The sequence below is a fragment of the Schistosoma mansoni genome, chromosome 1, assembly GCF_000237925.1.
Source record: "Schistosoma mansoni strain Puerto Rico chromosome 1, complete genome".
Classification (NCBI taxonomy): Eukaryota; Metazoa; Platyhelminthes; class Trematoda; order Strigeidida; family Schistosomatidae; genus Schistosoma; species Schistosoma mansoni.
The window spans coordinates 19,568,690-19,591,135 of NC_031495.1; the positions used below are offsets into that span (position 1 = coordinate 19,568,690).

Genomic DNA, 22,446 nt, shown 5'->3' on the forward strand with positions numbered 1-22,446 from the left:
ATGAAAAGCCTACACGTTCATACAGACATGATAGTAAAACCAAGATATACAAATTGTTATCGTTGAAATAACACGGTCTGCTAAATAAGTGAATGAAGGGCTTGACAAAATTAAACCTAAATAAAAGCGAGTGTAGGAAAGGTGCTAAAGTATGTTGAAAAATTATTTATGGAATTTCTCATAAACTTATTTACTTGAACTTAATAAAAATTATAGTAATGTTTCTATTTATTTCGTTTCTTTATTCAGCTTGTTATTACGCTGTGACTAATACTTATTATCAACACAAAGATATATGGATGTCTGCTGAAGTACCATGTGTAAAATGTAAATGTCAGCACGGAAATGTACATTGTGTTGGTGAACCTCATCAATGTCCATCAGTATGTTTACCTGGTCAATATAGTCAACCTGCTGGTCCATGCTGTCATACGATATGTAAAGGAACAGGTACGTAAAATGCATGACTTTAATTTTCACAAAAATTTTATGCTTATTTAAAGGCCAATAAATGCAGTAAAGTTTTACATATCAATGAACTAGAACACCATAATAGTTTTTTAAATAATCCTAGTATGGTCTTCTAAACCAAACAGTTATATTTTTGTCGTATATAAAAGTTGAAGCTGAACCGAAGTAAAACCTAAATTCATGTATAAGTAAAGAAAATTCGTAATTTCGAAAGTCTCGGTTTCAATTCAGCTATCGAATAAATTTTCAATGAAGGCTAGCCATCACATTTGTCCCATTGAAAATAGGTTGTCGTTAATATAATTAATATACATGTGAATGTTATAAATTGGCATTACTAAATCAGAGACATTTTATCAAAATGTATTTGACTAAATAATTTAATCCGTTTAGATGTCATAACCATAACTGATAAAGCAACTGTGAGGTATGATCCATGTAGTTACAGACAATAAATGTATCGTCAACATATCTTCTGTAGAATGTTACATCTACTTTTTGGTCAGTTATACAGGTAAATTGGTGGGGTGTTCATGAGGTCGCCACTAGGAACTGCTTTGGTCGACATTTTTGTGTCTAATCTTGAATAGACAAAACTTAGACCAGTTTAATGAACCACATGTTGACATCAAATTCACAATGGAATAAAAACATAATAATCAGTTTAACTACTTAGACCTGAAAATAAGACGAAAGAGCAATGAAACAACCGAGAAGACTATATTCAGAAAAAACATGAACAAGTCAATAATTAAACTATGACAGTTTTTGTTCCATTGGTTACATACGTTATTTAGTCAAAACCCTGCTTAATAAGACTAAAAGTTTGTGTTCAACCGACAAAATACAGGAAGAAATAGCATACATTGAAGAGTGGTTTATAAACAACGGATATCTAAGAAACTTTATTATGAAGTACGGAAAAACAATTACAGAAAGTCCTAAACAAACAACTGTTGATAGAAAACTTGTCTTCACCAGGCTTACATTCAAAGTTGAAGAGGTTTCAAGTAGTATCGGTAAAAAGATTAAAGCAGCACTAATGATAAGCTTTCATGCAACTCAACTATTTTCCGCGTATAAAACCATATGTTTCTTAAATCAATCAATGGTGGATCACTACCTTTCTCAGGTCGTCGCCAAATTTATTTATGAATTTACATGTACCTGTGGAAGCAAGTTCATAGGAAGGACTGAAATAAAAGCATCTACAAGACTTTAGAAACATATTACGCGTAAGTTATGTCTGAAAGAAAGTAAGCCTTTCAAGTGCGACTACCAAATATTTAATGGATAGTGGACACAACGTGGATATCTGAAAAGCATTCACAATAATTAACCTGCGGGTTACTAGAAGAACTTAGGAACCGAATCTAGCGTTCAATTAGAAAACTTATCAAATACCACTTTTAAAATAATATTCCTATTATAAATTTAGGACGTTTGCAGCTGGTGAGAAGCCTTAAAATCTAGTAGATCCATTTTATTTTGCAAATTTTGTTCTCTCTTGATTTAATATTATCAAGGCTTCACAATGTATGGCATTCCTGGAAAGAGTCTCCCTTCTATCGATTAATTTTGAACGTGATCATTAACTTAAAGGAATTAATATTTTAATTCACTCTATTTAACGTTAGCTGATCTGAGGTAATCGGCAAGAAACTCTAATTCATCATTCCACATGAAACTTGTCAAAAGTGCGTATCGACATTTTTTCGGAGAAGAGGTACCCATGTAACCGAGCGTCACATTCAGAGAAGTTAGCATTGAACGTTTAAGGAAACAATCCAAAACTATTGATGATGACCAAGAACTTTGAAAAATTAAAATATCCTAAATCATAACGAATATCTGGTTGGTCGAAGCATGAGACTTTTAAAAATAAAACTTTTACAATCACTGACATAAGTAAACTGCGATTGTTGTAATAAAAATAAAATCAGGAATCATAAACATTTCATTAGGTTTACTTTTAGTTACCATATTTACGCTTGTCTACTTAAAATAATCTTTCCGTTTCAATCTTCTGAACAAACAATTCACTATTCACATAGATAGATTTACTTATCTGACTTTATTCCATGAGAAATATTTTGTCCTATATGTTTTATCTAGAAGTGTTATAAGTGAGAACGCGGGTGGGGGAAAACAATGTATTTTAGTACAAATTACAGAGTATCTTGGTCAAATATGAGAACCATACATTAATACTTCATTTGCAGGTTTCCATCATTTGTCTTTCATATTCTGTACGATTCTTCCGATTCACAATTCCTTTCTAATTCCGTTTCTGTCTTTATCATAGCCTTTTGCTGCCAGGTTTTCCATTTCCAATTGGTGTTACATACTACTAATATTGACAAACATAAGTAGCATACATTACAGACATATTCTCTTTTTATCATTTCATATAGTGACAAACAAAGATTATTTAAAAGTTTTAAGTACGAAATAATGAATTAATTCCGTACTTTCTATTCTACAGCTTAACACTATTGTTAATAATAATAAATGCAATAAAGCTTGCAACTATGGGTAATACCGAGGCATCTACTTGGACTGTACATATGCCATCATTGATTGGTCAAGTGAAATCGTAAAGGTCAACAACAGAAACTTGAAAGCCCTTGTAAATTGATACTCTATAGCTTTTTACAATATTATATAAACAGTATAGCATCTCAGACTTTAAAATAAACGTTGATTTATCGAAGTGAAATTCAAGGAAAAAAACTAGTAGGTAAGAAGTACTAGAAAGTAAGAATTCATCGATTATTGGTCCTCTGTTTCATTGTTTTAACACAATACTTAATTTATAATAAAATGCTTATAACTTTATTTTTTTATATCCTAGTATCGACAGATATTACTTTCGAATTCGCTAGTTGTCTAAAAATGGGTGTCGATACTCTATATTCACATGGTGAAATGATTATACTTACTGGTATTTGTGTTGATCAAAAATGTCAATGCGTCAACGGCCGATGGAACTGCTTCGATTATTGTACACCATTATCAGAATTATCTTGTCCTTCAGATGAAATGATAATATGGGATCCTTTTTGTTGTCCTAGATGTCGAGGTAAGGATTAATGTGATCATAAAATTTACAGCCTATGTAGAAATATTTCATATTTTATTAATGCTACTTGCTTGAAATTTTCAAGCTGTGACAAATTTATGTGTTTTAATAAGACTTTATTTAACTTCAATGTAACTGCAAATGAATAATTGAAGTCAAGAATGTTTTCATATAATCAGCAAATACTGTAATTCATCAAAATTTTGTTGGTAACACGATTCATAATTCAGTTTCACACAGTCAAATATAGCAAGGGTTACAAAACGTGAGTCCTTGGACCATTATCGGAAATGAAATACTCATGAATTATGCATTGAACTGAAGCCTACACTTTGTGGTATATTCTGTGCATTATAATAAAGATAATCACTATTCCGTTAAATGTTACAACGCAGACGATAACTTACCCATCGTTAAAAAGTTTTTTTCTATGACAACCTCATCAGCATTATCATAAAGGCTGTTTTTATAGGAGTGATGTTAAGTGGTTGGAGGTAGCTGGTAAGAGAATATGAACATATGGTTTCGTACTAACTGGCACTCACCAACAGGATGACTTCTGTGGGATTCGAACACGTGTCACTCAACTAATTGCCTTTTTATATTATGTTAACATTTTATAATTATTACCTTTCATGAAAACTAAAAAGAACCCCAGGTCGATTATTTCCAAGCCTCTTATTAAGACTATTGGAATAACATTTGTTTCTTCTGTACAACGACAACTACTAAGTAACACTGCTGACTTACAGTTATAGAAATTGACATCAAATTAACCACTTATTTTGATCTAAAAACCTATAAAAATATCTGGTAACTCATAAATGATGTACGGCCTGTCATAAATCTCCTTTTACCGGTGTTTTACCTAGACATAATCTAACCGCGAGAAATTGACGACATGTATATAAAAAATCAAAAGTAATAGTAGGACATATTTTGGTAAATTATAGTTCATAAACATAGAAGGAAATAAGAGAGTAAGGAATGTAACTAGTATTAAAACTCAGGATTTAAAAGAAAATATAGAATAGGTGTAAATATGCGTATTGCAGCCCACTTCAAGACACGCTACCCCAAGGCTACAACCGTTATTGACAAGTATGTCAACGGACTCAATCTGTGAATCTGAACATTCCTACATGGGTCAGATCTGTGGTCAGTGGCTTCATAGATATGTTCCCAAGTCTTAGTTTCTTTACCCTGATTCACAACCCTAAAAATGTATATCCTGCAGACAAGATTTTACATTCATAAACCTCAAAAATCAAACAACGTGTTAGCTTTACCTCCCTTTACATATAATTACCAACATTATAGTGTTTGATATTTAGCATCCTGTTTTTTATTATTTTGGCTTATGCTAATCTAATACTATCAAAGCGGTTACATAGAAGTGTAAAAATATTTTACTAAATTCTTATAACGAATTATTCAGTCATTAACATTTAAATTTCACTTGGCTTCCAACTGTTATACAATGTAATGAGAATTGTTTATTGAATTAATCATAAAAACCCTTAGTTGTCAGTGTTGATTTTATTGAATCGTTCTCTTACTATCATGATTTGATAATATCCTCTTAGTCTAATGATAATTTTAGTCATAAACTGATATCAATAGTAAACAAGAATTCGATATCTGCTTTGTCTTAGTCTAGCGCTTGTCATACCTCTCAACCCTTTTTAAGTCCCAACTTAGATCTATCAGTTGTCATGGTGAATATAAAATCTTGGAATAATTAGGATGAAATTCAGTGATTTTTTTAAATTTCAAATATGAAGTTCTTGTGTTTAATCAAGTGTGCATGTACTAGTGAGGGAGAAAAAAATAAGTATTAAGATACAACATTTATTCAATACTCTTTGGTTTTCTCGAATCCTCCAGACGATATTGATATGCTTGATGCTAATTACGATTTCTCGGTAAACGAACGAAGGTCAATGACACAATGACACGATAGGCTAAGCTAATCCGTTGTCCCAGGCCCCGCTAACTAGAGTGAGAAGTCCAAGACGAAGTAGGTGAAAATACATTCCGTAAGCAGCCGAAGTACAAGCAATCACAATATAAAGAAATCAAACGTATTTATACAGTATAAAGTTGTCCTTGGGAAGCATTACAAAATAGCACACTAAAAAAATACAACGAACCAATAACGTTTAAGATTTTTCCAAGTAGGAAATACGACTTGAATGTGAAAGGAGCGCTTTTGGCGTGAAAACAAGGAAATTCAAATTTTCAAAATAAAATTACAAAAATAAGTCGTTTACCAAGTAAGTTCTGGGGATTTACCATCCCCAATACCTCCCTTTTTAATAACGAACATTCTTGGGGTCCACTTGCATTTTGACTTTCTGTCGCTGTTAACTTAGTGATCACCTTCTGGACCGTAGATCGACTTGTTGAGCTTCTTCTTCTGTTAGGATTACCGGCAGATTAAAGGTATCCAACAAGATGTCCAACGGAAGATTTTCTGCAGTCGATGTAAACTAGCTTATAATTATTTTCAATTCAATAAAATTAATCTCTTCTTGATAAATATCCTATTTTTTTCACAATAATTACAAAACTAACGATTAAATTACAATGAATTTGTTGTTATTATTATCTACATTTTCTTAGGTGATCAAACATGTTCAGTAAATATTGATATGAAAAATTGGTTATCTAATCCAAATGAAAAAATTGTAAATACATTTAAACGACTTGATTTAAATTTAACCGAATGGTCAAAATCATTAAATAATCAACAAGAAAATTTATTAATTGAACCAATTTCAAATATCAGTAGTAAAGTCAATAAAGAAATAATTACAATTCAACCTGGACAACAAATAGTATTGGAACAAGGACATTGTTTTTGTTTAAATGCAAGTATTTATTGTCCAAGGCCAGGTGAAATGATTTTGAAATATTTTGTTATTATTAATTTTCTATACACGTATACACATATAAGATAGTCGTATATTGTAAGGAAAATGAAGTTGGATATGGTGATAAATATTATTATTATTAAAAGTACAAGTAGTCTATTAAATATTATTGACATTAGAAAGTCTAGACTATTAGATTGATAGTGAATCTGGAGTACAAAACTTGAGCTTATTGGGTTGGATCGTGTAATGAGTTAAAAATGTGAAGTTCTTACAAATTCTTAACAATAGCAAATAAACACTTACCTAGTACCAACAGAATCTTAGTTTTACTCAAGTTGAATAATTTTTGAATGGTTTTTCCATGACGAATGAGCTTAAGATAAATACAAAGATTTTAAATACAACAACTACATGGCCACGCATATACAGCTACTGTGAGAGAAGTCTCACTCACTGACTTCTCATGGCGTGGATGTTTTTTATGAAATTGAGAGGACGGAAAGCGAATGTCCAGTGCTTTAGCCGGGTTGGTGGAAATGGAAAGTCCACCTAGGGAAGATGGATAACCCTGATTCCAAACCTATGGGGCACAAGGGCCCCAGGATCCTGAAGGAACAAATGGTGTATGAACCAATCGTTGGTCACCGGATACCATGGGAATGCATATCTTGACGTTGCTCCACTATCTTGTTAATCAGACCTTTAGGTCAAAGGCTCCAGGTGTGGCTCCCTTAAAAAAACCACCTGCTTCGGTCTGGGCACCCGGGTAGTATCACAGCCCACACACAAATCAAGTGACTTGTGTGGCGTATATGTATTCCATGTCTCTTTGTACCAATATTTATGTGTTCAAATAAATAAATAATAAATACATTTATGCACGTGTGATAACTCATTTCCTGAAAGAGAAAATCTTGATACTAAATGTAGAAAAGTTTAGATAACATGTAAGATTAATAGCAGTAACTTCATACTATTTTGAAATAATTACGTCACTTAACATAAGTTTTGATCAAATGATCAGCTATAACTTCATCTAATAAACCTTCAGAATGCTTTTTCTTAGAATATAGTAAGATTACATTCTGAAGTATATTGAAGTAGGAATTAAAAAAAATCAAAATCTCAACGGAAAACTACTTTCGAAACTCAACTTTTTGCAAATATGATCACCAATTTAGCATATAGTTTAAAAATCAAAGGATCAAATAATTTTTGGAATAATATGAATGATAAGACTGAGGATGAGTCGATATGAAAGTATCTGTCGGTACTAATTCCAAGCTTTCCTAAATAAGACAAAACATTAACCCGGTAAATTACGTTAACTGTCTGAAGGGAATAGAATATTTGATCAATTATAGAAATGAACAAATGTAAAACTACTAAACTGTTTATTGAGTGAGGACTGGAAATAAATTCCGTAGATGGTTAACCATTCACGTTTAGCTAGTTAAATAGGTTAAAACTGACAGAGTCAGCACTAATGTTAAATACTTATTGAACTAGTTTGGAAAATTGTTTAACACTAGCTTTTTATAAAATTGAAACTATGTAAATGAACATGATTAATTCGACTATGGAATATAGCTACATCTAGATAAACAACTTATAAACTAAGAGATTAAGTATAAATGTGATTTGCCATAAAACTACTTATTACAAGAATAGAATTATGGAATTATTGTAGTTAACCCATAAAAATATCATTAATAAAGGCAGACTATTGTAAACTATATTTTAATAATTGCCTAATAAAACCATTTCTTTTTTATTATTTCCGTACTCAACAAAAAGCATAGGTCGCCTAATCTGGCACGAGGATGATTGTTTTTATATGGATGGACAAGAAATTTCATATCATGCAGTTGGAACACGATGGATTCCAAGTTTTGATCATTGTACTGAGTGTATATGTGAAATAAACCGAACATATCGTTGTAAACGGCAATCATGTCAACAATTATTTCTCTGCCCACCTGAACAGATACCAATGACAAGTGAGGATGAATGCTGCCCTTCATACTGTGCTCCACCCTCTCAAAAAAGTAAATTATTTAAATAGTCAGTTTATAATTCATAAAAGCTAACTACATTTACGTCTAGTAAGTCACATCGATCATTCCTCTCCTATTAAAAATATTCTGGTGATAAACTAAAACTACCTTATTGAACAGTCTTAACCAATTATGTTAACCTAACAACTTCGTATGATACAATTTTATTTTACTCAATAAAAACAAAGCATATATGCCTTTCAGTCTAAATGTTCTTTCATTTATACAACTTGTTCCCCAAACTCCCTCTCTCTCCTTATATATATATATATATATATATATATATAAGGATAATAATTCCATGTGTGTATACCAATTCAACTGCTCCTGTGGAGCTAGTTACATAGGCCGTACTCAGAGGGCTTTATCCTTGCGTATTCGTGAACATGTACCAGCATGGTTGGGAAAAGGAGTCACTAAATCCATTAACAGCGCCATCCTTTCTCACTTGGTAGACAGTGAACATCATATCAAAATAGAAGAAGCCTTCTCTGTTTTATATCAAGTTCCGAAAACTCTACCTCAAAGAGCTAGATTACGATTACTTTACATAGCCGAAGCCATCTGGATCAACTCTAGAAAACCAAATTTATGCATCCAAAAAAAGTATATCCAGCCACTATGTTTACCTTGGCCTACGACTGGATCACCGGTTTCCTAAACTAAATATTATAAACCTCCCCCCCCTTTTTTTTTCTTTGTTGATCACCTCTATCTTAATCTTCACATCCATCATTCCCAATTCCTTTATCGTAATTATCTTGATAACATCCCCTTTTATTACATATTATATTCACACAACAATCTTATTATTATTACTATTACTATTTATATAGAGTTGAGATCATGAGTCAATTGAAGCTAGACTACCATGGAAAACCTGAAAAACACTGGACGGCCGTTTCGTCCTATTATGGGACTCCTTAGTAGTGCGAATCCACGATCCGCACTCGCGAGATTCGAACGCAGGACCTACCAGTCTCGTGTCAGAGCACTTAACCGATAGACCATTGAGCCAGCATCCAACGGTGTTTATGTCTAACTCCAACCAATCCACTATTTATCATTATTATCTATATTAACTAGATGAAATTCTCCTACTATGCATTTTATTCACACAAATTTTTACATTTTCATCTTTCCTATATTACTATTATGCTGATTGTGACGGGACACTTTATTACAAATCACTTTGACCTTTATTAAATGACCTTTCTAATTTACAAATAACACAATTTTAAAGTATATATATGTCGTAACAGATGCAAACGTTTACCATTTTTAACATATAACATTGTCAAATTCATTAATACATGCCTCATTTTGGACTTTGTAAAATATTATAATTATGGACTTATAACTGTAGAGCCTGATGATGAAGTTATTGAAAACAATTGTTCGCTCAAATATTGTTCATTTTTGAAATATATATATATATATATATATATATATATATATATATACCCCTAGGAATATATGATTTACTTTCCAACATACAGTACTTATGTCTAGAAACACAGTTACCTTGTTTAAGCATCAAACATATTTAACACGCAGTCTTAAATTACGAACCGACTTCAGCTTAGATGTCAACTCAATGGTGTAAAAGTAAAGCGCTAGATGAAAACTCTGATGGTCCTTGGTTCGAGCACTGGTGTGGTCGAAGGTGTGCACTATTGGGTAATCCAATTCCATGAGCAGTTGGCCAGTGCTCTTTGGTGTTTAATAATTGTCCAAATAAACCAAGTTTGAGATGTAAAATCACAAGACTGAACAATCTCCACAAACCCTCTATAAAAAATATGTAATATTGACGGGGAATACAACTCATTCCATAAAATAGAATTATTCAGTTGATTTTCGTGTAACTGCTTCATTCCTGTTCCGATCTGCTTAAAATTGTAAACTCTTGACTCCGTATTAAAATACAACTCACATTTAGGACTTCAGGTCGACATATCAACATGATTCCATGAGGTTGATATTTCGATGGAAATTTTTCATCTTTGATATTGGTTGTCATCTGTATTTACCCTCAACTAGTCTGATATAAGGATAATGGAGTGATCGTGTTCAAGCAGTATCCAATAAATTAAGAGGTAAATTAGATGTTAATGTCCGTAATCGGTACCCAATCGATCTCTGTGAATATTGCTAAGGCTATTAGATTTCGTAGACATTTCACTGTTTCTAGTGATCCTCGGCACACTAAACACTGGTATTATTGATAAAAGTATAAAATAATGGACAGAAAATTACTTTAGATCTTATATTTCATACCACTTTAGAATCTTGTTCCAGAAACGTTTTTACTTACTTTCTTTGGTTAAATAGCTTTATTCAAACATGTAAACAAACTTGATGAAGCTTAAAATGGATTCCACTATGTCACTACCTGCTCCATTAATTAACACCGACGGTTACATGGGCTAAACTTTTCGAGATATTTAAAGTGGACATGTTTTATTGTTTCAGTTACCATGGTTTCAAAGAGGCTATCTTGTGCTATCAAATTGGTATTTCATTTGTATACCATCAGGCCTATTTTGGGGGCTTGGTTATTATCAACATGTACTAAGTTGAAGCCGAAATTCGCAATGGAGCATCAAATCATTATATCCCAATGATAATCTTAAGTTGACTATATTTTGAATAATGATTATCGCCGAAATCCAGGACGGCGTTCTGCCCTGTTTAAGACATGGTTTGAAATTACCTGTATCTTATTATTCATATACCAAATGACTTAAATTCAATATCCATTACTTCAAACACCAAAGCATTACTTACGACTACCACCATACTTTCAACGGGTATGGCATATAGTGACAATTAAAAAGGTTTACATCACTCTGTTGTTGATAATGACTGGATTATTTAGCCTCCACTGTCACGTACTCGAAATCCAGACTTATTCATAAAACATTACCTCCGACGTGTCTAAATTCTGTATCCACGAGGCTATTCAACGGCAATCCCGACTAGACAGACTTTGTGAGAAGCGTTCAAGAATACAAATTCATTAGGTCTTAATTTACTTGTCCAATGACTGCGTATCAGTATTTTATAGAATTTATGGTGTAATTCCCGCGATGTTATGTATCGGCTACACTATGTGTTGGTGGTGTGATAGTTTGAATCCTTGGCCTTCAACCACTAAGATTTAAACCCCTATCCGTTTAATTTTGTTCTGTGCAATTATATTCACTATCAAATAGCTATCTATCATCAATTTCTATCTATTCTTTAACTTTGTTTAGATCGAGAAAAACCAAACAATCTCAAGCAGGATATTCAAAAGAATGATGAGTTGAATACTGATTCCGTGAAGCAACAAAATAGAATGATCCAAATATTAATGAATGAAACTATCCCACAAAAACCATCATCATCGTTAACACCACGTAACACTGGATGCTCATCACTGATAGACAATGAAAATATTATACAATATCCAGATGTCTTTCCTTCTGGATCTCGTCTTTTATTAATTCGTACATGTCGCAGTTTACTATGTATATGTGCCAAGGACAATAGATGGGTTTGCACAGATCATTGTCCACCATGTGAACAGTCTGTGGAATCCATTGAGAATTCAAGACATATATTACTCCCACCAAGAGATAAATGTTGTGAACGATGTAAGTAGAATCATATTTAATTATTAGTGTGTGCAAATATTACTTATGTGATAATTGATTGTATGGGATTACCCTACGGCATTGAACTTGAACCTAAAAGTGTAATATTTCGATTGTTCAATTATAAGCTGTCTGATGGTTATTAAGTGTCATTACAAAGGTTTGACTTCATTATTTCAAATAAACTGAGCGTTGGGTAGATTGCTATTTTCACAATGGGAATCTTTAAGATTGCTATTAATAAAAATAATATGTGATATCCCAATGAGTATGAAAACTAGATTTTTAAATTTTCTGACGTTTTACGTTCCGGATGATCTAGAGGACTTTGAAATTAATCGACGAATCCCACAGATAGACCACTGCATAAAAGACAGTTTGCTTCACTGTAGCACATGTAAAGCGGTCATGGAGTAGTCCTTGAAGTGTAACAACTTCCTACAAATTCTTTCAGAGAAATAAATTGTTAGTATTGTAGTGGAGGAGAACACAAGTGGGGACAACCAGATGTATTTAAAAAACAAAATTACAGAACGTCTTATTAAAATCTGAGAACCATACAGTAAACACGTCATTTGCAAAATGTCAATCCATCGTATCAGACTTCACTGTTCTTTCATGGATAGCGATTGACATTGTACTAATAAATCATAAGACGTGGTGGAAAATCACTAAAAAGTAGTTAGTTCACAATAACATCTACTACCGATTATTTTATTTGTTTTAAATAATTATGACTTAGTCTTTCCAGTACGAAACAAACAACTAGATAAATAGTGCTCTTGTGTTTCTATCTTTTAAAAACAATTTGAAAAACTGTTGAAGATTACTCTCCGTCAAATACTATGCTACCTTAAAGAAACTTAAATCTAGTTACCTAGAGATGTGTAGTTACAGCGTAGCATTCCACAGGAACTTATTCAAAAACAGACGGTTGTATGAATGATTTACCACGTGGCTCATATCTGAATTCATTCCTAAAACTTTTAGTAAATTCTTGTTGGTGCAAATGATTGATATGTATATGAGAGAGAAATTGGCTAAGTCAACCAATTAATAAACGATACATATCGGCAAACTGAAGCAGTCGACTATCCATAGAAGAGAATAGCAAATAAAAATTAGACAAACTATGAATTAGTAATTGTATATACAGTTATAAATTCCAATTAAATGCATATACAGTTTTAAAAAAATAATGTTTTATTTCATTTAAACCACTGATGAAATGATGATATTGCAACAGGTAGATATGGATACATCCAAAACTTCAATTCTTATTCTTCATTAGAAGGATTGATGCACTAAAACAAAATAAAATATAATCAGAATAAAAAGTGTTTGCTTATTAACAATAATTCACTCAAAAACATACATTAATGATTCATCAGTTTAGTACATAATTGGATTTTTGTATGCGGGTGACTGCTATACTTATTCACTTAAAATAAGAGGAAGATAAGCAAGTTTACTTATCACATAAATACACACAAGAAATTAAAACCACTATGCCTTCAGCCATATTGTTACTGTATCTGTCAGTCAGTCAATCGTCTAAAACGTAGGACTAGGCACATATATGCACTGTTCTAAGTTGCCACAACAAGACGAGCACCAAACTCACAAAAACAGTTACTTCAACGGTAGTAAAATATAAAAAAAGATTGAATATTATAAGGATATGATACCGGGAGAAAGAATTAGTTCGTAGAAAGGTATAAAACAATTTTAATATCAAGGTTCAAGGGAAGACAAAGAGTGTATACATTTGCGCCATTGTGATCGACTCTGAGCCATGTCACCCAGGGTCTCCAACTGTACTGTATTTGTATTTAGTTCATCTGACTTCAGTAAGAAAAAAAGTACTAGGACTTATCAATGTTCTAAGAACATTAATAAAAATGAACTTCACAAGCTATATTATCATTGTTATCATTATAAGCAAATAATTTTTCATATGAACCATATTCTTATAAGGATTAAACAAGCAAATATTACGAGCATTCACATGAAAATTAATAAAACAAAAGATTGTTTGAAAAACAAATGAGAAAAACAAGCATTACAAATTATTTTACTACTGTCTAATTTACCAGGTCAAAATACGTGTAAGGGGCCACCCATTAGCTCCGTTATTTAAGCCCCCAAGTGCCCTGGTATGGCCGAGAGTGGGGAGAGTCCGCTCTACCTCTCAAAATGCTCTCACATGGCCACGCGTATATAGGCTCTGTCAGGGAAGTCCTACTCACTGCCTTCTCGTGGCATTACTGTTGTTTACGAAATTGAGAGGACGAAAACCGAATGTCCGGCGCTTTAACCGGGTTGGTGGACACGGAAAGTCCACCTAGGGGAGTTGGAAATCCCTGATTCCAAACCAATGGTGCACATGAGCTCCAGTATCCTGAGGAAACAAATGGCGTATGAATCAATCGTCTGTCACCGGCTACCATGGGACTGCATCTCCTCACGATGCTCCACTGCCTTGTGGATCAGACCTTTAGGTCAAAGGCTCGGGGTGTGGTCCCCTAAGAAAACCACCTGCTTCAGTCTGGGCACCTGGGCAGTATCTCAGCCCTCACACAAATCAAATGAGATTTGTGAGGCGCATATTTATCTGGTGCTTTTTGACTTCGAGCCACATTTTAAGTGTAAGGGTTAATTTTACCCATTTGCCTAGACCGAAGTAGGTGGAGCGGACTTCGAACGAGCAACTTAGGGGCTGAAAGTCAAGCAATTTAACCACCAAGTTACAGTATCACTAAAATTTTCTTCAGAATAATCCAGTTTAGTTTCTCTCGAAACAATCACAGATATCTATTTGAAAGGGTAATACTTTTTTGGAATAGTTAAATTAGGCAGTTAGGTCAAAATCACATAGAGTGAGCTATCAAAAATTTGAAAAAAACTTGATGGCTGTTTCATTGCATTTTGAAACTTCAGTTATGAACATTAGTGACTTCCTACAAATAATCAAATCCAGAAACTGTAATTATTAGTACAATACTCTTAGAGCACCAAATCGTATTGCGCATGCAAACTCCCATCGTATGAAAAAATATTGAGGAAGGAAAAACGTTAACAGACGTAGATTTCACACATCTAATCAGAGTTAAATAGATTTATTTATTTCGAAAGTACTGATGAAAAATATAACAGCATTAATAATAATAATAATAAACGAATGTAACTCATTTACAAAGTACAGATTTCTGTACTCGAATTTAAGTCACACTGTCTGTGTAACGGCTAGTTAATGATACTACCCGACCCTCAAGACCGAAATAAGTGAGGCTGACTTCAAATATGTGGCCTACTGATTGAAAGTCATTAAGTCACTGCTTTAGACTAATATTAAATTTGTAAATAATGCATATTTAAGATAATACGTATTTACTATTACTTTATTCGCTTTCGTAATTACAAGAAACTTATTTAACAATCCCGCTTTTTATTTAAATTCATTTGAATTTCTATTTAGGCAATGAAAAGATAAATACCGTACACATAACTAACCAACTAACTCAGAATAAATTAAAAAGTCAGGGAGAAATTGTTATTCAAGCAAATAACCAAACAAATCCTCACTATTTAGACAATGAACAAGCAAATATTTCTACAGAAATGAAACTTAAATTAACAGTGAAAATGTATATTTTAATATTTAGCATAATATTAATTTGTATATTTGGATTACCAATCTCCATCTTAATTGGATGTTATTTAATGAAAAATCGGTATGATCATCATCATCATCGCCATCAATATAAACGCAAAAGTGATTACCATCAGTATATTACTACTAAGGCACCAAAAACAACACGGTCAAGATATCGTCATTATTACCAACGGTGTTATTCACGTGTTAAACCTTTTCTAGTAAAATCACATGATTATAACAAGGATCAATCGGAATTAGAAGCATCAATAAAATCACCTATTTCAGTATCAACGTCGTCATCATCGCCATCAGTGTCACCATCCTCTTCACCAGTTTTAATATTAAAAGAATCTTATAAAACAAATAATCGAGCGAATTATAACTTGACATCAATACCATCCACAACAAAAATAACAAAAACATCAGAAAATGAATGTAATTCCAAATCTATTCGTCACCGTTATTGTCAACATCATCATCACCATTATATTCAACATTTGAAAGCAAACAAACGAGAGAATACTATCATCAACAATGATGATCTAAAGTTAATTCAACCGTCATCAACAATATCCAACATTAAATCAAATGAACTTGTGAATTCAAATGATTACCACAGTAATACTGTTAATTCTGAAAATCAAAATAGTAAAGGTTATAGTCCTATTAAAAAACTTAATGATTATATACTTCCAACAATGACTACAACTATAGCAAAAATTACGAATTCACCTGTGATTGTTAGATTGAAATCATTGAATGAAACAAATTATACATTGAAAAAACAACAAAATCAGTCAACTTTAATTAAATCACTTTCTATGAATGATGATAGTAACAACTATAACATTAATAATAATGCTGAAGATCATCAAACAACTGAAAGTAAACATATAAAAGATACAATTCTACAACAATATGACAACAATAAAAGAAACGATATCAAGGCAATAAAAGAAACGACAACATATGGCTCACAAGATAAAACAAACTGTAAATTAATAAATGGACAAAATTGTCCAAAAGGAATCTTATTAAAAAATTTAATATTATCAAAAGATACTAATTATCATCACCAGAATAATAACAATAAAAATAAACATACTATTTATAACAGTGATGATAATAATAATAATAGTCAATGTATATCACATATAAAAAGTGAACCATCTACGCCGAATATTTTTATGCATAATGTAACATTCAATTCCTATTATTCTACTACATGTTCATCGCCCTGTTGTTCACCTAGTCCAACAATAGTAAATGGTTATAGTAGTTCACAAGATAAGACTACAATAACAACTGTTTTAACTATGAATAATAAACATATGAATTCAGTGGAACAACAACGAAATAAATTAAAACAATTGGAGAATGATGATAAAAAAGAAGTAATAATCATGCAAGAAAATATGATATCATCACAAATAATTGATCGTCAATTGAATAATCAACATGAATCTGATAGGATTAAAGTGAAACATGAATACAATCAGAATAATGCAACGAGAACAATTGAAAATAGAATAAAACAACAAATAGAAAACTCGAATCATCAGCACCATCAAATAATATGTGATGAAAAGAGTTTAAATAAAGAAATATATCGTACAAATAATAATAATAATAACGAAGATATTTTGTTGACACATTTACTGACTGAATCGAATGAAAACATACCATTGTATACGTACTATTACCAACATTGTGATAACGCTGACACTACTGAACAGTTTTACAATATTCCTAGAAAACAGAACACTTGGTCAAATGGTAATAGTAACAGTGATAGTCATGGACCAGTCACATGGCCAACTATACAGCATTTCACATCTCATCCTATTCTACACAGATAAATACACATACCTAAATATTTAAAATTCAAAATGTAGGCAACAGTACACTCATCATTATTTCCATCATCTCCTCTACATTACACAAATATTGTTACTATCATCATCAGTATATCATCATCGCCAGTAATAATATCAACATTTAATCAATAATCAAGAAGTTAAAACCACTCATTCACATACATATCCACATATATTACAGCTTTGCCTACACTTCTGTCAACTTTTTTTCTGTTTTGATTTGTTTTTCTCTGCTGTTGTTTTTTTGTTTTACACATACAAAAAGAAAACGAAAGACAATGACTGAACCGTCAAAACACATATCCTAACGAATAAAAGCGTTAATTTCACATCATTACCATGTTTTTTTACGCCCTCCAGATAAATGAGATTTCTACTGCATAACTCAGAAACTCTTACTCTGTTAGCAATGTTCTAAGCAAATTAACTAGTCTAATAATTATCAGCATCGTAAGAATATTTTATGCATGTGAAGGAAAGAAAGTAGAGAGATGTAATGTACGATGCAGTGAGGATAAACTATAGATGATGTGGTAGAGTTAGAGATAGTTATCGTGGATTGATAACATACGTAAAATAACTAATACGGAACATTGTTACAGAAAGCTTGTCGAAAAGATATTAGTTTCCGAAAAATAAACAGAAACCTGAGGAAATTTTAAAATTTAGTACTGCACAACAAAAGTCAACCAAACATGCTAAGCAGTTTACCTGATCATAATAAGTTTTAACACGTTCACACCACAACTCCCAGTAATGTAACAAGTTAGTTTCGTTCAAAACAAACCGAGCAGCTGGATAACCATCACCATAAGAATACACCAGCATTCCTTTTTTGACCTAAGTTAGATTCAAAATACATTGTCACCTATTTTGAAATAACAATGAATTAGATACTAAGAAACGCGGTTAAAAATTATAAACACATTTTTAGATAAATGTATGGTGGATGGGCTTTCCAGATTCGCATAAAGCCAATAAAATAATCTTAAGTATATGGGAAGTTCCGTCGTTTTCATAACTTGATTGATTTAATTATTTTTTAAGAGTTGTATGTAAATATCATGTAAGCTGTAAATCAAAGTGAGGTGGTAGTATAGTAAACAAAACACGGGCGGGGACAATCGAATGTATTTAAGCACAAATTACAGACTATCTCACTAAATTCTGATAACCATACAGTAAACAGTTAATTTGCAAAACAACAATCAATTGTCTCAATCTTAGCTGTTCCTTCTGCAAATATCAGCCCGTCTTCTCTGATTTTATTGTTCATGCATTTTTGTACCGATTGCGCTTCACTCCTGTTCTTTCCTTATCGATCTTCTGGCAAAATACATTCTATGTCTGACCATCACCATATACTACTTATGTGTATATAAGTAGACCACACCACAGTAGTACACTAAACACCAAATAATTACAACCGTTACACCGCGGGGTCAGACGTTGACTTATTTAACAACCAGATCTCTCCATTGTTTTGTAACAAATAACAAAGCCGTTACTTGTTTTGCTAAAAATGCATCCGTGCATGGTCTAAGACTGTTTGCATTCCTAGATTGTGCAAACTTACAAGTCTTTATGTTCAAAGTCAAAAGTGAGGTTACGTGCATCAAGCTAAGTATTAAATTTTTCCTTAAACAATTATTTCGACTGTTAAACAGTTCAGCCTTAAGCAGCTTAAGATAACTAGACGAACCTTTTGTTTTAATTTTACTCGCCAATACCTACAAGAAAGAAATGCCCATCCCAAAAACACTTATGCCTTTACACATTAAATTTAGTAAAGATAGGAAAAACAAGTAATCGAGAGTATATAGATTATCCTGTTAGTGAAAATCACAAAATATAATGTTACACTTTTTCTACATACAAAACAATACATATATACCTTAAATGCTTACAACTAAGTAGTTTTGGGAAGAACAGAAAACAGGAAAAAAACATCATGCGACAAAACACACTGAAGCGAAATTGAAATAAATTCCACGTTGAAAATTTGTCATGAAACAAGAAATTAGCGCAGATAATAAACTATTGAGACACATAACACTGTGATGGAAGTAAGATGACATTATAGTTTGCAATTAACAAGTATGAAACTGATAAGAATTAAATAATAACTGACGCTTATAGTGCACAATACTAAGAACTCAGACCATTGGTATAGAAAATAGGTGATGCTTTTGTTGTTAGACAGTGACACGAACTAAGTTCTTTTACATGCAACATACCTCTATATGATAAGTAAGATACTAACATTAGCACAGGCTGAGTGTAAACTATGAACCCATACCATCTTCCCATGTGCATCTTGAAACGTGAATATTGACAAAGTTGGTCAGTTTACGTACACTCATATAGAAGTGATCCACACATAGAATACGTGAGACCAGACTTAGAACAGGGTTTACCTTATGAAGTTATTTACTATTAACCTGAGCCGTGCAAAAAGGCACACACGTTTACGTTATGACCCACAAATTAATCATAACAAACGATTGAGTACTTTGATTAATATGGTTTAAAATTAGGTCCACTGGATCAGATTTAATTATTAGTTGACTTCCTAATTCATGAATAGCGCATCACTGCATATTTTTCATTCCTCAAGTTCTATAGACCTTAGTTCTCTCGTATAATTTTCCACTACTGCTGGAACTGCTTTTTTATTTCTTCCTTCCCCTTTCGTTCATTTTTTTCACTCCGTTTAAATGAGATGTGACAACTTAGATTGACGCATTCGTTTCGATCTGTTCGTTTGCAAAATACGTAATTACTACGAAAATACTTTCATCCAACAGCTCTCTGACTAAAAGGGCATTTGAAGAAAACCAAAACATTTTATGCCATTTACAGACAGTAGTTTGCTTACAGGAGCAAGCATTCAAGAAAAAGTGAACTTACAGGCAAAGATTCAGGATAACGAGTAAAATTATAAGCTCCAATATACGCGGCCACTTGTAATGGACTATCATAAGCCTGTTCAATAGTCAATATTCTTTTGGATTCGTGTACTGTTTTCCATTCAGTCAAAATAGGTTCATTTATATCTCTAAGTTTCGGTCAAGAAATAATGCTTTGTTGAATAAATGAAACAAACGAACTGACAATTGACTAAAATCATTTATACTCGACTATCTACTTTTTTTCTTAAATCAAAATGCACAAATAATTAATCCAGACGTCAATCGGAAAAAAATGTATATAGTTAAACACTTAATTTCGAGTTAGACTTGTGCGAGGTAAAATGAAATCGAAGTACATAGAACAGATGAATTTACAGCTAAAAGTCAAGTGTTTTACCCACCGAACCGCAATCTCACTAAGATATTTGCTAGCTGAATAGTCTTAAAAGAGATACCGTTTGAAATGCTGGTACTGAATTCCATAGGTTAATAGCACCACTATGGAATTACTAAATTAATATGTCGAATCAGTTACAACAACCGATATTATCATTGAAAAATATAAAAACTGATCACGGAAGGGTGAGTAGATGCCGTAATATTTATGAGCTATAAGGTATATATATATACTTTGAATAATTTGTTCGAAGCTACGGAATCCTTTAAAAACAAATATATTTTGCAAGAAAATTTATCAAATAAAAGGGATACGCGGAATACTAATGAAGTTCGGCAAACATATTATCTTTGTATTAAACAAAAAAGCTTTACGAGTTTGTTAAACCTGAACCTACTTTAAAAACACTATACTATCAAACCTCCCGCGATACAAAAGCTGAGGATGAAAGCAGTTAGTTTCCACTGCAGAATACTTTAAATCATTCAAGATATATTTTAGACTTTCACAATATTTGGAAACATTTTCAGGTAGATTAGAAGGAAACTTGCCCTTCGTAAGTCGTGCTTCTACACTGGAATGAACACTTTTTCCTAAAAGCTGAAGTTCTATTTAACAAAAACATTTGTCTAGTGGTATTTACCTCTCATGTACTCCTGAAATCCATCTTCGCCAAGTTCATTTTTCTTTTTATCTTGCCATTTTCGGAGTGCAATTGTACTTTCCAAAGGTGTTGTTTTACTTAGTATAGTGGACACTGTTGGAACATTACGAAAATCTGGCTGATTTCCGTCAGCATGTTTACATGTGTTCCATGAATCAAAGATAGAAACTTTGTAAGGCTTGTTAGAAACAACAGCAAAGCCACGTCTAAAGATCTTAATCAAGCTACATTCCAATAATTAATTATAGTCCTAACTCACTATATTTGAATTCCCCCGATATTCATTGCACTATAAAATTAATCAACTAATATATCTGGTAAATTCAGTTAATTAACAAATCTCCAAATGTAAGCAAATATGAACAAATACCTAAAATATAAGAAGAATGATATCAGAATAATAAGATCCCGTCAACATTAGATATTGGTGAGATTTCGAGCGCTGCTTTTTAATCTTAAGCATATTATTTGCTCCACTAAACCGCATTTTACGGATCATTTATAGGGATTCGTAACTATGTCAATAAAGCTAAGTAAATAACGAAACGACAAACAGAATGATCGTTTGCCTCTTTTTCCTACAACTTGAGATAACGTGTCAAAACATAGAAAGCGATTATCTAACTGAATGCCTGTTTACAGTTTTCTAGGACGATAGAAATAATCGTTAATTATACCAGTCACTCAATCAAGTGAATTCATGCAGCTTTCGTCTAAACAGTTATTTACATTTAAAATTAGGGTAGGGATTCCAATTTCTTGTCGGGATCATAACGTGCACCGTCAGAGAAAATCAATGAGTAGTCAT

The 22,446-nt window shown here is 32.4% G+C and overlaps 2 protein-coding genes across 2 annotated transcripts; one reads left to right on the forward strand and one right to left on the reverse strand.

The window, feature by feature from the left end:
- Positions 1–218: 218 nt before the first annotated feature.
- Smp_175580 (hypothetical protein) lies at positions 219–17,647 on the forward strand (the record flags this gene model as incomplete). Its single annotated transcript, XM_018793569.1, has 7 exons — positions 219–450; positions 3,326–3,553; positions 6,179–6,451; positions 8,235–8,480; positions 11,750–12,130; positions 15,609–16,781; positions 17,052–17,647. The coding sequence occupies 7 exons, from the start codon at positions 219–221 to the stop codon at positions 17,645–17,647; spliced, it is 3,129 nt and encodes a 1,042-aa protein (XP_018648068.1).
- Positions 17,648–18,330: 683 nt separating this feature from the next.
- Smp_097280 (hypothetical protein) lies at positions 18,331–21,923 on the reverse strand (the record flags this gene model as incomplete). Its single annotated transcript, XM_018793570.1, has 6 exons — positions 18,331–18,336; positions 18,377–18,505; positions 20,576–20,723; positions 21,372–21,582; positions 21,618–21,862; positions 21,898–21,923. The coding sequence occupies 6 exons, from the start codon at positions 21,921–21,923 to the stop codon at positions 18,331–18,333; spliced, it is 765 nt and encodes a 254-aa protein (XP_018648069.1).
- Positions 21,924–22,446: the final 523 nt, after the last annotated feature.